The 18,850-nt window shown below is 36.8% G+C and overlaps 1 protein-coding gene across 4 annotated transcripts in view; it reads left to right on the top strand.

The window, feature by feature from the left end:
* The window catches only part of Fanci (FA complementation group I), a 74,403-nt gene that overhangs the window by 6,077 nt on the left and 49,476 nt on the right, over positions 1-18,850 (top strand). For all 4 annotated transcript variants that reach the window (XM_047538672.1, XM_047538675.1, XM_047538673.1 and 1 more), the window contains exons 3-10: positions 7,372-7,444; positions 10,568-10,698; positions 11,383-11,539; positions 11,631-11,688; positions 13,601-13,642; positions 14,172-14,295; positions 14,840-14,925; positions 16,562-16,688. In XM_047538672.1, coding sequence (XP_047394628.1) covers positions 7,372-7,444; positions 10,568-10,698; positions 11,383-11,539; positions 11,631-11,688; positions 13,601-13,642; positions 14,172-14,295; positions 14,840-14,925; positions 16,562-16,688 — 798 coding nt within the window. The remainder of the gene's footprint in view (positions 1-7,371; positions 7,445-10,567; positions 10,699-11,382; positions 11,540-11,630; positions 11,689-13,600; positions 13,643-14,171; positions 14,296-14,839; positions 14,926-16,561; positions 16,689-18,850) is intronic.

Here is an 18,850-nt window from a genome sequence, read left to right as displayed (position 1 = left end):
CTGATAAAAACATCTACAATCAATTCATCAGGGTAGCAGAATATAAAGGGAATATGTAAAAATCAACAGTATTCCTACACAGAGTGGTCAGAAGATACAGTGAAAGAAAAAGTCCCATTTATGATAGTAATACAAAAGATAAAATGGTAATAAACTTAAGAAATGTGAAGAAATATGAAGAAAGCTGTAAAACACACAAAGATGTAAAAATAGACAACTGGAAGACATACTTTGTTCTTGATTAGGGAATCTCAACTTCATCAAGATGTCAGTTTTCCCTTAGTTGATTTATGAATTTGATGCAATGTGGCTTGAAATTCCATTGAGCTATTTTGTGACACTAGATTAACTGATTGTAAAACTCATTTAGAAAAATATACAGGAATAGTTAAGGAAAACAATGAAAAGGAAGAGTTTTGAGGAAAGACAAACTCTATCAGATACCAAACACAATAAAAACTTCTATAATTAAGAGTGTGATACTGATGCATGAATAGATGATCAGATAACGGAATAGAATTGAAAGAACAGAATAAATATAGTGTATAGAATACATAATGCCTCTTTAAAAAGTATTAAAATAGACCCAACTACAAGTAAAATCTATTGTATGAAAAAAGGTATGTCAGAATACTGGGGTAAAGATAGCCTTTGATAAATGTTGAGACAACTATATAGACATTGATGGAAAAACAGGTAAAATTAGATCAACCCTCCCAGTATTTGATAGTGAGCTCCAAATTAGAGGTCTAAAGGTAAAAATCAACTCTAAATACATAGTAGAAGAAATCATAATTAATTCCTCTTTTTCCTCAGTGCAGGGAAAAGCTTTCTATGACTCAAAATCTAGATGCATAAAAAGATTGACAGATTTGTCAAATATAAGTTTGCCTGACCAGAGCAGAGGTTCTACCACGGGGGCACGCGGTGCGTGGGCGGGCCCCAGGCACTGCCTGGCCACAAGCTGACCCCGGGAGGGATCAGCTTGTCTCCGACAGCTGCCCTGGGCTGCTGAATGGCGCTGGGGAGAGTGGGATGAGCCCGCAGCAACCACCCACCTCCAGCCGGGCAAGATCCCCACTGCCTGTTCAGCATGACAGTGAGTGGGACCCAACTCTTTGTGGCCAGGGGGTGGGGTCTCCAGTCGTTAGTTGCCAGATGAATATCAAGCAAATTCGCCTGAAACATAGACACAAGCTGAGGGCAGAGAAGGCCTCCAAGAAGTTCCTGACTGACCAGATCATAGCCTGTGGGACTAAGAGCAAGGAAGCCCAGAACATCCTGAAGAGCCACCCCAGGCTGAGGAAGAGATAATCAGGACTATCCAAGGAGGAAAAGACCTTGAAATAAAGATTGTCCTCTCTTATTTGTACCTAGTGGTTTAGGCATTTATATAGATCAGTCACTCAATAAAACAAGCCTTCATCTGCCATAAAGCTAAGAAAGAATAATTTTGTAATTAGCCAAAAAAAAAAAAAAAAAAGTTTGCCTGACCAGAAATAGCATCAACAAAGTCAAAAGATAAATGACAAACCAGGTGACAATTACAACAAATCACAGACAAAAGGTTAATATTCCTGATTTATAGTAATTATTTATAATAATTGAAGGGGAAAAGACTTAATCCTATAGAAAAGACAGTCATCACAAACAAAAATTGGCCTTTAACATAAGAAAATATGTTCAACTTCACTCAGTAAGAGAAATATAAAACAGATACTGTTTCTCTTCAGACTAGAGAAATTGAACCACTTGACAACATGCTGTTGGAGAGATGATGTTTGTAGAAATGAAAAGTGGTGGTTTGACCTTGATTAGGATTTGGTAATATTTAAAAAGACTATGTAAGTAGTTCCACTCAACCCATTTATCCCATTTCCAGGATTACCCTAAAGATACACCTCTAGCAGTATAGTTATGTTATTCATAATGTATTTTGAATCTGTAAAAGAGTATCAGGAAGTTATCTATTAATTGATAGTGATTTCCAGAAGGTATAATTAAGTGAATAAAGCAAAGTGCAAAATGTATATCAAACTACCTTTTATTTAAAAACAAGATCTGTGTGTCTTTATGGAAAAGAAACTTAGGAATAATACCATAACTTATCTTGGACAGAGTGGTGGAGGAAAATGCAAATAAACCTTGAAACTCTTTTTAGTAGGATTGTTTTAGTATGGGTGAAATGATTTTGGAACCATTTTAGATGTAGCATATAGTTAGCAGATAAATATATATGTTGATATCTGGAGTTAGGGTTTGGTTAGTGGTAGAAGGAACATGCAAATATGGAAAGTAGGAAGGGAGGAAAGAACCCTAAGGGAATGAGTTGGAAATGAAGGTGTTGGTTGAGCGGGTGGCACAGGACTATAATCCTAGCTATTCAGGAGATTGAGGCATAAACATTACAAGTTCATGCTGACTTGGGCCAGTGAGACCCTGTTTCAAAATAAAAGAAGAGAGAGAAATAGAGGTATATAGATGTTGAACATTTTTTCGTATATTTGTTGAGTGTTCGTATTTTTTCGTGAAGTGTCTGTGCAGTTCCTTTGCCCATTTATTGATTGGGTTATTTGTTTTTTGTGTTAAGTTTTTGGATTTTTTAGTATATTCCGGAGATTAATGGTTTATCTGAGGTGCAGGTGGCAATGATTTTCTCCCATTCTGTAGGCTTTGAGGAATATTGGGAATATTGATTGTTTCCTTTGCTATGAAGCTTTTTAGTTTTAATCTATCCCATTTATTGATTCTTGATTTTACTTCTTGTGCCTTAGGAGTCTTATTGAGGAATTTGGTTGAGAAAGTGATGGAGACTTAGGCCTACTTTTTCTTCTAATAGTCCCAGAGTCATTGTTGAACTGCCTAGGTCCTTGATCCACTTTGAGTTTTGTGCAGGGTGAGAGATGGGGGTTTAATTTCATTTTGTTACATGCGGATTTCCAGTTTTCCCAGCACCATTTGTGAAGGGGCTAGCTTTTCTCCAATGTATGTTTATGGTGCCTTTACCTGGTATGAGGTAGCTATTTATGTAGGTTTGTCTGTGTGTCTTCTATTCTGTACCATTGGTTTTCATGTCTGTTTTGGGGTCAGTCCCATGCCATTTTTGTTGTGTAGCTGTGTAGTATAGGTCTGATATTTACGATGCCTTCGGCTTCACTTTTCTCAGTGAAGATTGCTTTGGCTCTTCTGGGCCTCTTATTTTTCCAAATGAGTTTCATGACTGCTTTTTCTATTTCTGTGAAGAACCTCATTGGAATTTTAATAGGAATTGCATTAAATCTGTATAGTGCTTTTGGTAGTGTGGCCATTTGACAGTATTAATTCTGCCTATCCAAGATATTTCCATCTTCTCAGGTCTTCAGTTTTTTAGCATTCTGTAGTTTTCATTCTAGAGGCCTTTTACCTCTTTCGTTAGATTGACTCTCAAATATTTTGTTTTTTTTTTCAAGGCTATTGTGAATGGGATAGTTTTCCTACTTTCTCTTTCAGTTGATTCATCACTGATGTATAGGAACACAATTGATTTATGGGTGTTAATTATATATACTGCTACTTTGCTGAATTCATTTATGTCACTCTTGATCTTGATAGCCATGGAGAGTGTTCATAAGTTATTTTTTTCGACTGTCTCAGAGCCTGTTTGTTGTGGCCTAATTTTTAGATTGAGGTCCTGTATCCCTGATGAAAGGACCACAAAAATGGTGATGCCCTTCTCAGTGTATATCACTGGGCTCATGATTGTCATTCCTGGTGATACTGACTTTAATAACCTGGCAGAGGGTTTGTGCTGGGCTTTTCTGTCATACAGGGGAGAAATTAGACGAGTGGCCAGGTAATCACGTGGTTTTAAAGTGTGTTCTTAAATATTCCTTACTGGTTACAGAGGAAGGGGGGAAGTAATTATAAAGTTGGGAACTTGGGCAACACACTTATTAGAATTGATAATCCCAAATGAGGGACAGATAGATACTGTGTGCGTTCTCATGTGATCCTCTGAGAATACACTATCACCTGTGTCCTAGTTAAGAATATGTAAACTCATGGGCTGGGGATATAGCTAGTTGGTAGAGTGCTTGCCTTACAAGCACAAGGCCCTGGGTTCAATCCCCAGCACTGCAAAAAAAAAAAAAGAATACGTAAACTCAGTCTAACCATGAGAAATTATCAGACTACACAAAATAAGGATTTATTTTTGTCATGCTGGAGATCAAACCCAGAACCTTGTACATGCTAGCAAGTGCTCAATCATGAGCTATATCTCCAGCCCTTTTTTCTTTTTCAACTTATACTTCACTTGGACTGTGCTGTTAACTTGGTAGTTCCAGATTGTCAATTACAAGAAAAATTTTACAGACTTCTAAAGTAACAAGGATACTTAATCTTACTTAATCTACTTGTAATTTTTAAATGCAGTTACAAGTATTACTGAGCCAGGCGCATGGCATACACCTGTGATCCCAGCTACTGGGGAGGCTGAGGCAGGGGGATTACAGTTTGAGGCCATCCTGGGCATCTTAGCAAGAACCTGTCTAAAACTAAAAATGTCTAGGGATGTAGCTCAGTGGTAGAGCATTTGCCTAGGATGTGTGAAGGTCCTATGTTCATTCTCCAGTACCAGACACCATAACTGAATATAATTCAAGAGGAAGACTGAAGATATAGTAAATAGAGGGAGGAGGAAAGGAAATGGGGAACAGAGGGAAAAGAATTTAACATTTTTTGAGCACCTGTTGTACACTGAGCCCTGTACGAGGTCCTCTATCCATCATCTTAGTCCTTTGAGCTAGGGAAATGATCTCATGTAACAGAATAAATAACCTGAGGTTATATGGCTAGTAGGTGGCACAGCTAGGATTCACACTCAGATCTTCTAATTCTGGGTACACAACTTTTTAAATTTTCCTCCTATGCCATACTGCTTTGTGTTAAAACTGAACTTTTCCAAAAAATATCAATTTCTCAACCTTGACAATGTTCACATTTTGGACTAGATAATAATTTTGTGTGGTGGTCTGTTCTGTGGATTATGAGATGTTTAGTAGCATTTCTGGTCTCTGCTTACTAGATTCCAGTAGTACCGTGGAATCTGGGTGTTGTGACAACCAGAAATATCTCCAGACATTGTGTAGTTTCTCCTAGAGGACAACAGTCATGTGTGAGAACCAGTGCTCAGTTTGAGGGTCCAGGCAAAAGCATTCAGATACTTTCTTATTATATTTTTAAGAAAGGAGAGATGAACTCTGGTTAGGAAGACCACATTCATGTAGGTACAGTAGAGATCAAATTCATTGTTTTATTAGTCTTGACTTTTGGGATACTCCTCTCTCTGGGTTGTCCTCCCAGGTTACTGACTTCACTTGCTCAGTGATCTTTGCTGGCAGGTGCTTTTCTTTTTAATGACTGAATTGGTATTTCTCTCATCTTTTTAGTTCTCTTCCTGGATAATCTTATCTGTTTCCATGGAACTCTCCTGTGTGCTCCATTTTGATGTATCTAGTTATTTATTTGGCATCTCCACTTGAATATCTCAGAGTAGTGGTTTGGAGCCCATGAAAGACCTGCTGAATCAGAAACTGTCGGTAGAGCCCAGCAATCTGTTTCGGTAATCCTCAGGGTGATTTAGATCTCAAAATTTCACCATTTTCTTTGACTGTTATCACCATCCATCGGTTTAGTTGCTTTAGCTGTAAATTTAGGAATTCTCTTTGGTTATACCCCTTCCCTACCAAATTGTGAGGAATTTCTATTCCTAGTTTTTGAATATATCTTGAATTTATCTACTTTTCTTCATCTCCTGTACTAGTGCACTAAGGCTGCTGTTAGAAAATACCAGAAACAGGGTGACTTAAATAAATGTGGTTTATTTCAAGGTTCTGAAGACTAGCAGTCCAAGATCAAGGTTTTGGCAGGGTTGATTCCTTCTGAGAGCTGTGAGAATGTCCTCCTTCTCCCAGCCTCTGCTGGTTTGATGGCAATCTTTGATGTTCCTTGACACCTGGTCTCTGTCTTTGTCCTCTCTTGACATTTTCCCTGGGTACATGTCTACATCCAAATTTCCCCTTTTTTAAAGGGTATCAGTCATATTGAATTAGGGCTCACCCTAATGACTTGAACTAATAACTACATCGGCAACAACCTGATTTCCATATATGATGACATTTTTAGGTACTTGGGGTTAGAATGTCAATGTATGAAATTTGAGGGGGGTGCAGTTCAACCTGTAACATCTCTCCTGCTGTCACTTTGGTTTGGGTCCTTATTCTCTCACACTGGAACACAGTAGCAGTCTCCTATTAGGTATCCCTATTTTGCTCATAATATCCCACAAACCATTCTCTAACACAAGGAACAAAATTGACTTAATATCTGTTGTATCACTCCTTTTTTTTTTTTTTTCTTTAGTAACTTCTTGTACTTAAAATCTAAGCTTCCTACCATGGCCTGCAAGAGTTTTCATAATGTAGTCCTTCCCCATTGCTCCAGACTCATCTGCTGGCACTCTTCTGTACTGGAGGCAGCCATCTTGGTCTTTTTTCAGGTCCTTGAAGAGACCAAGGTGTTTGGTCCTTCAAGGCCTTTGCAGTGATGATACCTTTTATCTCCCACCACCTCCCCTTGTACAACTAGCTCTTTCTTATTCTCTTAAGTCTCTGCTTAGATGTCACCTACCTCAGAAAAAATTTGTCCTAACTGAAGTCACCTCCCTTTAAAAATTATTGTGTGTCTCATCCTTTTGTTTCCATTACATTTTTTTCTGTCATCATTTCTTCTATTCTGTAACAAACAAATTACTATGTGTACATCTTTTGTTCATCCTTTTATTGGCTCTAGGAAGAATATACACCAGAAGTATTTGTTGATGAATTTAATCTCCAAGACATAGCACAGTACCTAGTTCTCATTGAATGCTAAATAAATGTTTGTAGATTGAATGAATGAATTTTAGTCTTAACAGCCCTGGATCCTATTAAACTCTACCTTGTTCTAAATAAAGAGACTGGGCCTGGTGGCACACTTCCTGTAATTCCAGCGACTTGGGAGACTGAGATAGGAAGATTGAAGATGGCAAGTTCAAGGCCAGCCTTAGCAATTTAGTGAGACCCTGTCTCAAAACAACAACAACAACAACAAAAATGGGGCTAGGGATGTGATTCAGTGGTTAAGTGCCCTTGGGTTCAATCCCTGGTACCACAGATAGATAGATAGATAGATAGATAGATAGATAGATAGATAGATAGATAGATATTTATGATACTTGAAGTCTCTAAATGATCTGTACAAGACAGATGAGTGCTTTTTCATTTGGAGTGTTTAGGTTGTTGGTAGAGGAGCTGTGACTAGTTTCGTAGCTTTTTTTTTCTTTGATTGCAGTTGACTAATCTCCTTCAGAATCAAGCAGTGAAAGGAAATGCTGCTGGAGCACTCCTGAGAGCCATCTTCAAAGGTAATGAATTAATAATTAATTTTACTTTTATTTCACTGTATTCATTGGTAGATTTGTTTACTTTTGGCAACTATTGCTACTTTTACCATTTGAAGCTCCACTGGAATGTTTTCTTGTGTTTTACAGAATCAACTAAAGTAGCATTCTCCTGTTTAGAATACTAAAATATTCTATTAAAGGAAGTTGGAGTGGCTACCTAAGATTCTATTGTTGATTTTCGGAGTTTATAAAGGATATACACTTCTCATAAAATGTGTTTTGATTTACTTGTGCTTTTGAAATTGTGGAGAAAAAAGCAGCAGTGTCTAGTACTTAATCTAGGTTAGGCAGTGGAACTCTGGTGTTTAATGACATGGAATATCTTAGGTGCCTTATGTAGAGATTCTTAATTCCCAGTGAGTTATAGTTGCTTCTCTGTCTTGGAACAAGGGCTGATGTGATGTTGCAGATTGTGACTCAGTGTTTTTATAAATTGTGATTAGGATAAAATTCTTTTGGGGCAAAAATTAAAAGTGACTTTGGACTCATAACAAATGTGTTAACTTAGTTTATTTTTCTTCCCTCAAAAAATTGAATCTTTTTACTGTAAGGATACAAATGTCTGCCTCTCTTTAGTACTGAGGATTGAACCCAGGGGCACAGCCCTATTTATTTATTTTGGTGCTGGCAATTGAACCAGGGTGCTTAACCACTGAACCACATCCCCAGCCCTTTATATATATATATATATATATATATATATATATATATATATATATATATATTTATATATTTATATTTATATTATTATATATAAATATATATATTTATTTATTTATTTTTATTTTTTTGCAGTGCTGGGGATTTGAACCCAGGGCCTTGTGCTTGTGAGGCAAATGTTCTGCCAACCAAGCTATATCCCCAGCCCTCTCTTTTTATATTTTATTTAGAGACAGGATAAGTTGCTGAGGCTGGCTTTGAACTCACTATCCTCTTGCGTCAGCCTTCCAAGCCCCTAGGATTACCGGTGTGAAACCACCTCACCCAGCCCTTTTTATTTGGAGACAGGGTCTCACTAAATTGTCCAGGTTGGTCTCAAACTTGGGATTCTCCAGCTTCAGTTCCCTGAGTAGCTGTGATTATAGGGGTGCTCCACCATGCCTGGCTATTTTTTCCCCCTTAGTGGTGTTCTTTAAAATTCAAAGTTTTAAGTTTTGATGACGTCCATTTTGTTGTTTGTGCTTTTGGTGTTATATCTCATATATACCATTACCTAAACCAAGAACATGAAGCTTTGTGCCTGTGTTTTCTTCTGAGTTTTATTGCTTTAGCTCTTAACATTTAGATCTTTGATCCATTTCAAGTTTATTTTGTATATGATACGTGGTAGAGGTTCGGTTTCATTTTTTTTTTTTTTTTTTTTTTTTTTTTTCGGTTTCATTTTTTTCACCCCACTTAACACTTATCAGAAATCAGTTGCTTGGGCTGGGGTTGTAGCTCATTGGTAGAGCACTTGCATAGCACGTGAGACCCTGGGTTCGATTCTCAGCACCACTTATAAAAATAAATAAAGCTCCATTAACAACTAAAATAAAAAATAAAAATTTTAAAAAAGTTATTTAAAAAAAAATCAATCGCTTGAGCTGGGAGAGGTGGTGCATGCCTATAATCCCAGCGACTCAGAAGGCCTAGGCAGGAGGATTCAAAGTTCAGGCACAGCCTCAGCAATTAGCAAGGTCCTAAAAGCAACTGAGGAAGACCATGTCTCAGAATAAAAAATAAAAAGGGCAGGGTGTGACTCATTGGTAAAATGCCCCTGGGTTAAATTCCCAGTACCCCCTAAAAAAAAAAATGCCCGAACCAGGTGCATTACTATGCACCTGTAATCTCAGCTATTTGGGAGGCTGAAGAAGGAGAATTGCAAGTTCAAAGCCAGTTTCAGCAACTTAGCAAGACCCTATCTCAAAATAAAAAGGTCCAGAGATGTAGCTAAGGGGTAGGGCACCCCCTGGATTCATTTCCCCCCCCCCAAAAATCAAAGTCAATTGCCTATAAATGTTGAAGGTTTATTTCTGTTATCTCAGTTCTGTTTCTTTGATCTGTATCTCTCTCCTTATGTCAGTGTCTCAGAAACTTGATTACATAGTTTTGTAGTAGGTTGTGCAGTTAGGAACTGTGAATCTTTTGAGTTTGTGCTGCTTTCTCTGGATTGTCTTGGATATTGTCAGTGCTTTATGTTTCCATATACATTTTAAAGTAAGCTAGTTAGTTTTGCAAAAAAGGAAACTGAGGTTGTTATAGATATTGTATTGAATCTTTACATGAATTTGAGAAGCAAAGCTATCTTTTTACCAGAGATAAAGAACCCAGAGGTTCTTTATCAGCGAGCCACATCCTCAGCTTTCTTTCTTTTTTTTTTGAGGCAGAGTCTTACTAAGTTGCTGAGACTGGCCTCAAACTTGCCTCAGTCTCCCAAGTTGTGGGATTACTGGTGTACACCACCAGCAGTGCTGTCTTAATTCCTATCTTCCATTCCTTGAGCATGTGATGTCTTTCCATTATTGAGATGATAAGGATAGGGAATGGGATGAAGTCATGTTAAAGTGCCACAAAGCTTGCTGTTTTTACTGAGATTCAGCTGTTTTTTGAATTGATACTGTCTGAATTGTTGGAAGCCTTTGCTTAGTTTTCAGAGCTCTGGCAAGTTGATTTTAGTTATTTCTGTTAATGTTCTTTTATCTTTTATGGAGGAGAGAAATTTCCAGGGTCCTTGTTACTTTGCCATTCCTGTAGCCATCACTTAGTGATGATTTTTTTGAAATAAAGTGTGTGTGTATTTATTTTATTTTTTTAAAATGAAGTATATTCAAGGCATTAAATTTGGGTTACTACAGTCGCCCAAAATGCTGCAAGGCATATTAGAAGACTTCCTCCTCCTGTACTATGTAATTAATAAGTGGAAGAAGAGATGATGTCGTTTCAGTCCCTTTACTTTGGCTAAATTGGGTATTTTTTTTACATGTTGCTGTTCTAAACATCATAATCAGTAGTTTGATAATTATTTCTATATTAAACTATAAAACTGTTTTTCTTATTTACCCTTTAACCTTGTAAGACTTTTTTTTTCTGTACCATCTATTAAAGGGTCTCCCTGTTCTGAGGAATGTGGAGCACTTAGGAGACGTAAGATATACACTTGTTGTATCCAGTTGGTGGAATCAGGAGATTTACAGAAAGAAGTAGCATCTGAGATCATTGGATTACTAATGCTGGAGGTAAGATGGAAGATAGACTTGTTTGGGAGTAGTTCTTTTGAAACGTTATAATTTGTTGAGGGAAGGAAAATATATATGCCAAATCTAGTATAGTTTCTATTTATGAATAAGAGCTAATTTTTAAAAAATATTTTTTAGATGTTGATACACCTTTATTTTATTCTTTATTTATATATGGTGCTGAGAATCAAACCCAGTGCCTCACACATGCTTGGCAAGCACTCTACCACTGAGCCACAGTTACAGCCATAAGAGCTAATGTTACCAAAATAAACAGGGCTGGAAATGTAACTCAGTTGGTAGAGTGCTTGCCTCACATGCAGGAGACCCTGGGTTCAGTCCCCAGAACCACAAAAAATAAATAAATAAATAAATAAATATAAACAAAAAATGGATGCATGGGTCATGAACCACCTAGATGTATATATTACTTTTCTGTTACCATGGGCATATATCTTCTTGAAGAGCTGGCATATTTGATAAATTAAGGAACTGATGGAGGGGTCTAGCCTTTGAAATCCTTTACATTTGTAAATATATAATATAGCAGCTTGATTCTGTGAATCCTTTTAGGATTCTGTTCTGGGTCTTAACATCAATTCAGTATGCCAGCGAAGACTTATTATTTAGAAAGTGATACCAGACACTGCATTTCTACTTAAGATTTTCTTTGTGAACTTTTAGGCTTACCATTTCCCAGGACTGTTACTGATTGAACTAGCCAATGAGTTTATTGGTGCTATCAAAGAGGGCAGCTTACTGAATGGAAAATCTTTGGAGTTGCTGCCCATCATTCTCACTGCCCTGGCTACCAAAAAGGAAAATCTGTCCTATGGAAAAGGTAATTTTCTTCCAATTGTAGTGACTTTTTCTCTATTCAGATTTGTTTTGACATAATCAGATTTGTTTCACACTGTGTTTTGCATTTCTAGGTGAATTGAGTGGGGAAGAATGTAAGAAGCAGTTGATCAACACCCTCTGTTCTGGCAGGTTAGTATTTGTCATTGATGTGTGTAACTTTATCAGGACTACAGGTGACCCAACTACCATTTATTTCAGGAATTTATATTTGTGAAGTTTTCAGTTCATTTTTTAAACATGTATTATAAAACCATAAAACCATTTAGTGTGTGGTGAATTGTTGAGAGAGCTGATATTCTTTAAAGCTATACATATATTTACTTAAGTGTTCATTTTAACACAGCAAGCAGTTTAGTCCTCTAAGCGTTATTTGGAGTCCCAAGGTCCTTAAGGCTAAGAGAGTTGTCCTGCTGCTACATCTTTCAATTTTTTTTTCTCTGGGAGTCGAATACAAAAGTAATGTTTTGTATCCTTTAACCAGTTATTGTATTTCTGGGATTTTACCTAGTCAGGATTCTTGTATATATAAAAAAAAAATCTTACACATGAATATGTTCACAGAAACTTGCAACTCATGTGAGCAGACCATAACTGACATGTAAGCTATGTAAGTTAAGGTATAGCCACTATGAGATTTATACCCATTAAGAATGAAATGTATAAAGGCATGCATCAAAGATGAAAAATTTTTATTAACATAGTAAGTGAAATAGAGTACTGTTACATAATTCTGTGATTATACTTGGGTATATTAAAAAAGAATATCCAAGAGTTCTTTACGTAAGATCCCTTATAGAAATTATTTTAGGCTTATAATAACATGTGTCTGTCCGTTTTTCTTTTTGTTTTGTTTGTTTTGGTACTAGAGATTGAACCCAGAGGTGCTTAACCTCTGAGCCACATCTCCAACCCTTTTTATTTTTTATTTTGAGTCAGGGTCTCACTTAGTAGCTTAGGGCCACACTAAGTTGCTGCGGCTTGCCTTGAACTTGAAATCCTCCTGTCTCACCTTCCTGGTTGCTAGGCTTATAGGCAACTCAGGAGCACTTGACCTGTAAGCCACATCCCCAGCTCTATTTAGTATTTTATTTAGAGACAGGGTCTTAAGTTGCTTATTAGCGCCTCACTTTTTGCTGAGGCTGGCTTTGAACTCACGATCCTCCTGCTTCAGGCTTCCAAGCCACTGGGATTACAGGCATGTGCCACTGTGCCCAGCTGTTCATTTGGTTTTGATTACACAATTTATTCAAACTGAGCATGTTGACACACTCCTTTAATCCCAGTGACTGGAGAGGCTTGGTTATAGGAGGATTGCAAGATCAAGGTCAACTTGGGCAATTTAGCAAGGTCCTAAGCATTAACATAGTGAGACCCTTTCTCAAAATAAAAAAAGGGATGGGAGTGTAACCCAGTGGTATGGTGCCTATTCAGTATATGTTATGATATATCTTACACTCTTCATCATCATTTAGCACATCTCTTCATGTCAGCATATACAACTCTTGTTATTCATTTTAGTGTTTTCATAGTATTTTAATATATTATTTGACTAATGTCCAATTATTGGATTGTTTATTTCTGTTTTTTGCTATTACAAAAAGTGTTGCAAGGAGCATCTTTATACATCTAGATGACCTTTTATAAGCATGTATGTGGAATACATTGCAAATAGTAAGTTGGGTGGATCTGTGGTTGTGCATTTTTAAAGTTGTTAAGTATTGTTGACTTGTACATTCCCTAAGAAGTGTTTATTTCGCATAATCTCACCAATATTGGTTGTCATCTGACTTTTGTTTTGGTTTTTATTTTTTGATACTGGGAATCAAACCTCATCAAACTTAGGTTTTGTAAGTCTGATAGGTTAAAAACCAATACTACCTTTATTGTTTTAAATGGTATTTTAAAAATCTTGTTTCCCAGTATGCAGAATTAACTTGAAATGTACCTAATTTTGTTTTACCTCTTCACTAGTTTTATAAAATTAAGTATAAATGAATTAAAATGAAATAAATTCATGTTCTTTGTCATTTTCTTTAACCAGATGGGATCAGCAGTATGTAATCCAACTCACCTCCATGTTCAAGTAAGAATCATTATTCTTTTTTCTCTTTATATTCTGCTTTGTGACCTTACCTGCTAGAAATTGAAAAATAGCAAGCTCAAAGGTTACCTTCCCCTGAGTAGCATATTGGTACCTCTTGTTTTCTCTTAGGGAATTCTCTCCCCCATCTCCTTTTTGACTTCAGTTTTTTCATCTTCTTGAAATGGGGTCTTGCTATGTTGCCCAGGCTGTCCTTGAACTTGGATCTTCCTACCTCAACCTCCAGAATAGCTAGAATAACAGGCACATACCCTTGTATCCAACTTAATTATTTAACATATTACTGATTTTTTTTCCCAAGATGACTTTGCTTAGGTAAGGTTATTGGTCCCATTAAAGATTCTTTATAAGAGAAAAATCAAAAGGAGCATTATAATATTCTAAATTTTTCTTTATTCCTTGCTACCAATTTTTGTTTCTTAAAAAAATGTTTAATGGAATTTTAGCACTGAATTGAATTTCTAAAAACGAGGCAGTTGATCTCTGGCTACTTTGAATCTTTGATCTATAGAGATGTCCCTCTGACTGCAGAAGAGTTGGAATTAGTGGTGGGAAAAGTATTGAGGATGTTCTCCAAGTTGAATCTTCAAGAAATACCACCTTTGGTCTATCAGCTTCTTGTTCTCTCCTCAAAGGTATTTAAAAAAAAAAAAAAAAAAAATTCTCTTTTATTCTACTGGTGTGACCAATTATCACCATTCAGCTTTTTCACACTGCTGGTTTATGTACTAGGACATAGGTGCTTTCATTTCATGTGTGGTGATTGGGTCTAGTAAAAAGGTCATGTTTCCCAGGCAAGGAAAACATACAGTTATCTCTAGCCATTAATATATTTTCTTTTTAGTAGTGAAAGAAAAAGATTTCAGGAAGGGTGAACTACAGACCCCTTAAAGTCAGACACTGAGATATTTCAAATCCTGTTTAAACCTATGATTCTGGGTTGTAGCGTGTTTATTTAAATCTGTACTTGATAATCCTTTAGTACTTTTTCTTTTTTTTTTTTTTTTTTTTTTTTTGCCAGCACTGAGGGCCTAGTGCATGCGGAGCAAGTGCTCTACCACTGAGCTATATGCCCTACCACTACATCCCCAGACCCTTGAAAAGTACTTTAAATTCAGCATGGTTATTTTGTCCTTTGATTAGAAGAATTTACATCTCTTCCCCCACCCCCACCCCCAGGGAAGCAGGAAGAGCGTTTTGGATGGAATCATAACCTTCTTCAATGAACTAGATAAGCAGCACAATGAGGAGCAAAGTGGTGATGAGTGAGTAATTGTTGCCTGTTGCCTTCTCTTTCACGCCCTTCATAGTCCTCCTAGATACTTAATAGTAAAGTTAAGAGAACAATGCAGTCTCTTCAGTTCTCTCATTTGCACCCTCCCAGAAAAGTAGCAATAATTGTCCTATAAAATGCAAGTTTAAAATCTATTTATTAAATGTCTGCTCTGTGCCAGAAACTTACGGTCACACTAATGAACCAAACAAGGTACTTGATCTTGTTGAGCTTACATTTTAGCGAAAAGAGAATAGAGTAGAAAATGCTATGAAGGTAATGCAAAGGGATAGTGAAAGCATAGCTACTTTAGTTTGGATCAGGAAAACCCTTTCCTGAGAAGATGTTATTTTAACTGAACCCTGAATGATAAGAACCACAACCTGTAGATCAGAGAGAACATTCTCAGGTGTAGAAATAGCACAAAAGCAGTGACAAACATTAGAGGGTTCCCCCCCCTCCAGCAGACATTCTTATAGTGCTTGTTGTGTGTTAGTGCAGTTATAAGCACTATAAACCTCACAATGCTATTTTGCCTATACTTTGTGGATGTGGAAATCAGGAGACAGAAATTAAGGAATTTCACAGTGTTACACAGCTGTAAAGTAGTGGAGCACCTGCATGTGTCTCCTTCAAACTCATACCTTTCTGTTGACTCTTTTAGACTGCTGAGATTTGAATCTAAGTAATTCAGAGAGTTCTTGCAGTTAACTCTAGTGCAGTCGACTGCTACTGTGTATCATTACTTCTAGTTACTTGGCTTGATCAACTAATTAGAAAGCAGTCTTAGCAAATTAGGAAAAGCTGACAGAGTCATGTTTGGGACAGAATAATGAGCTTAATTTTGAACATTTTAGGTTTGACATGTATATTAGCATTCCATATGGAGATGTTGTTGAGTAGTCGTCCTAAATTGCAGGGAGGAGACTGAACTGGAGATACAGATGGGAAGGGACTAAAACCATGGAATTGGATGGAATGAATTATCTAGGGAAAGTGTGAAGAGAAAAAATCTAAGCCTGAACTCTTAAGCATTCTACATTTAAAGTTAAGCAATGGGAGAGGATGGGCCTGGAAAAAGAATGAAGAGACCAGTGACAGTGCCCTGGAAGCTGAGAAAGTTTTTCAAGGAAGAAGTAGTTAATTGTTAAATCTAGTGAAATGTTAAGTAAGGTGGGACTTAATTTGCTTTGACAACATGGCAGTCATTTGGCCCTTGTAAGAAGAGTCAAATGGCATTTGGGGTTGAGATTAAGAGAGGGCAGAAACCTGATTGAATTGGGTTGAGCCGGGAAGACAATATGAGATAAGTGAAATAATGACTGTAGACAATACTTTCAGTAAGTTTTGTTCTAAAGAGGAGCAGAGAGAATGGGGCAGTAGAATTTTTTTATACTGCTACTTTTTTCTCCATATTTTTTATTCGTGCATTATAATATACATAATGATGAGTTTTGTTGTTACATATTCATACATACACATGATATAACAATATAATTTGGCAATTATTTTGTACTTACTTTCTGTTTCCAGTGATTGTATGAATTCGACTTGAGTTGGTTTACTTGTTCGTTGAAGCACCTACATGTTTCTCATTCAAACTCTTATCTTTCTATTAACTCTTCTAGACTGCTGGATCTTGTTACTGTGCCATCAGGTGAACTTCGTCATGTGGAAGGCACCGTTATTCTACATATTGTGTTTGCCATCAAATTGGACTGTGAACTAGGCAGAGAACTTTTGAAACATGTAAAGGTAGTATCAAACTTTGAACTTAAGCCATTTTGTGTCAGTTAATGGAAGGAAACAAATATTATAGAATGACCCCAGGTCAAGAGGCTCTCTCTCTCTTTTTTTTTTTAAACTTTGAAAGTGCAAAACATGTTACCACAATCTTCAGCAAACCAGAAAGTTTAAAATTTTCCTTCAAACATCCTAGTGCTAGAAAAGAAAAAACTGAGAACTGTTCATCAGGAAAATCAAAATCTAATTTTAATATGTGAACTTCAAACTTCTACCTCATTTCTGAATTAGGGTGTTGCTTATTTCCAGTAGTTTTGTGATGCTAAGTCATTCAACATTAGATCTATGAGTTACAAAAATAAAAATTCAGAAGTGCTTTGAACTCTTAAAAGTAGGATATGTTTGTTTTTTCCTCTTTTTCTTTTTGGTCGGGGGACAGTGGTGGTGGTGCCAGGGATTGAACTCAGGGTCACTCAATCACTGAGCCACATCCCCAGCTCTTTTTTAGTTTGAGACAGGATCTCATTAAGTTGCTGAGGGCCTCACTAAATTGCTGAAACTGACTTTGAATTTGTAATCCTCCTGCCTCAGCCTCCCCAGCCACTGGGATTATAGGCCTCCACCACTGTGCCCAACTCCTCCAATTTTTTATTTTGAAAATTTTAACCCACATCAAAGTTAAAACTCCATAGCACAAAAAGCACCTGTATTGTCTTCACCTAGATTTCAACAGTTATTGAACACTGCCACATCTATATTCTCTATTTCTCTCCCTCATACACTTTTTTCCCTGAGCCATTTAAAAATATGTTGTAGAAACCATAATGCTTCAATATCTGAGTATTTCAGTATGTGTCTCAAGAATAAAGACATGTTACCACAATATCATCACCACATCTGGGAAAATTAATGGTAATTTCTTCATAATCTCTGTTTATTTACTGTTTATAGTAGCTATATTGTTGGTCTTTTCAGTTTTGTGTGTTTTGAACAACTACTATTTTGTTTCATCTTTGATTTTGTATTTAGTCCTTTTTTTCTTTTTTCATTTGGTGTCATTTCTTCTAGGCTTCAAAGACCTATTTTTAAACTTTATTGAGGCACAGTTGACATAAGTTAAAATTTACCCCATTTAAGCATACAATTCAGTGACTTCATAAATATACCTAATTTTGCAACTGTCACTATAATCCAGTTTTAGAATATTTTTAATACCATATAAGATCCCTCAGGTGGTTAGGTGCTGTAAAGAACACTGCACATGGTCTTGACCACAGCCGGCATGCCATGGGTGATGCAATTCCGTCACCCAGGGGACTCTGATATCTGAAGCCAGGAATAATGGCTACAGGCAGCACAGTCCCAGAAGTAACCGTTGTCTCCCTCAGCAAGCGGCAGGGCGTGTGGAGGAGTGCAGCTTGCCGCTCTGCTGTGTATGGATATCAGAGCAGCCGCAGCCCCCGTCCGGAGGGTCCACTTGGGCAGGGGATTATGACCTGTACAGTGCCTATGATTATATAGTACCACCTGTGGAGAAAGTGCTTGTGAAACAGACACTCAGATAGCTTCCTTCTGGGTGCTCTAAAAGAATAGCTCCACGTTCTGGCTTGGTGCAAAACACTTCCTAGATGTAGAAGCTGGTGTCATAGATGAAGATTATAGAGGAGATGTTGGTGTTGTGCTATTTAATTTTAGCAAAGAAAAGTTTGAAGTAAAAAAGGGTGATTAAATAGCACAGCTCATTGGTGAATGGATTTTTTATCCAGATATAGAAGTTGTTCAAGTGTTGAATGACACTGAAAGGGTTTCAGGAGGTTTTGGTTCTACTGGACAGAATTAAAATTTAGATCAAGTAAGAAAATGAAAATGTTATTTTTCTCTTACAAATAAAGACTTTCTGCTTAAAGCATATTAGTATTTTGCATATCTGTAAAGTTAGTTTTAGCTTCTAAAATTTGTTTTCTTACAATAAAGAATTCCTCTGTTAGTATCACATGGAAACTCATATTTTCTGCAGTTTATGGTTGTGTGTAAGTCTGCTTTGTGGTGATCTAATGCAGAATTTTAAAAACAAATGTCATCAATTTCAGATTTAAAAAAAAAAATTCAGTAAATGATATCCCTTCAGTTTAGGGGGGAAAAAAAGATCCCTCATATACATTTAATCTCCATTC

This window comes from Sciurus carolinensis, chromosome 2 (genome assembly GCF_902686445.1).
Source record: "Sciurus carolinensis chromosome 2, mSciCar1.2, whole genome shotgun sequence".
NCBI classification, from domain to species: Eukaryota; Metazoa; Chordata; class Mammalia; order Rodentia; family Sciuridae; genus Sciurus; species Sciurus carolinensis.
This window is presented reverse-complemented; position numbering and strand designations above follow the sequence as displayed.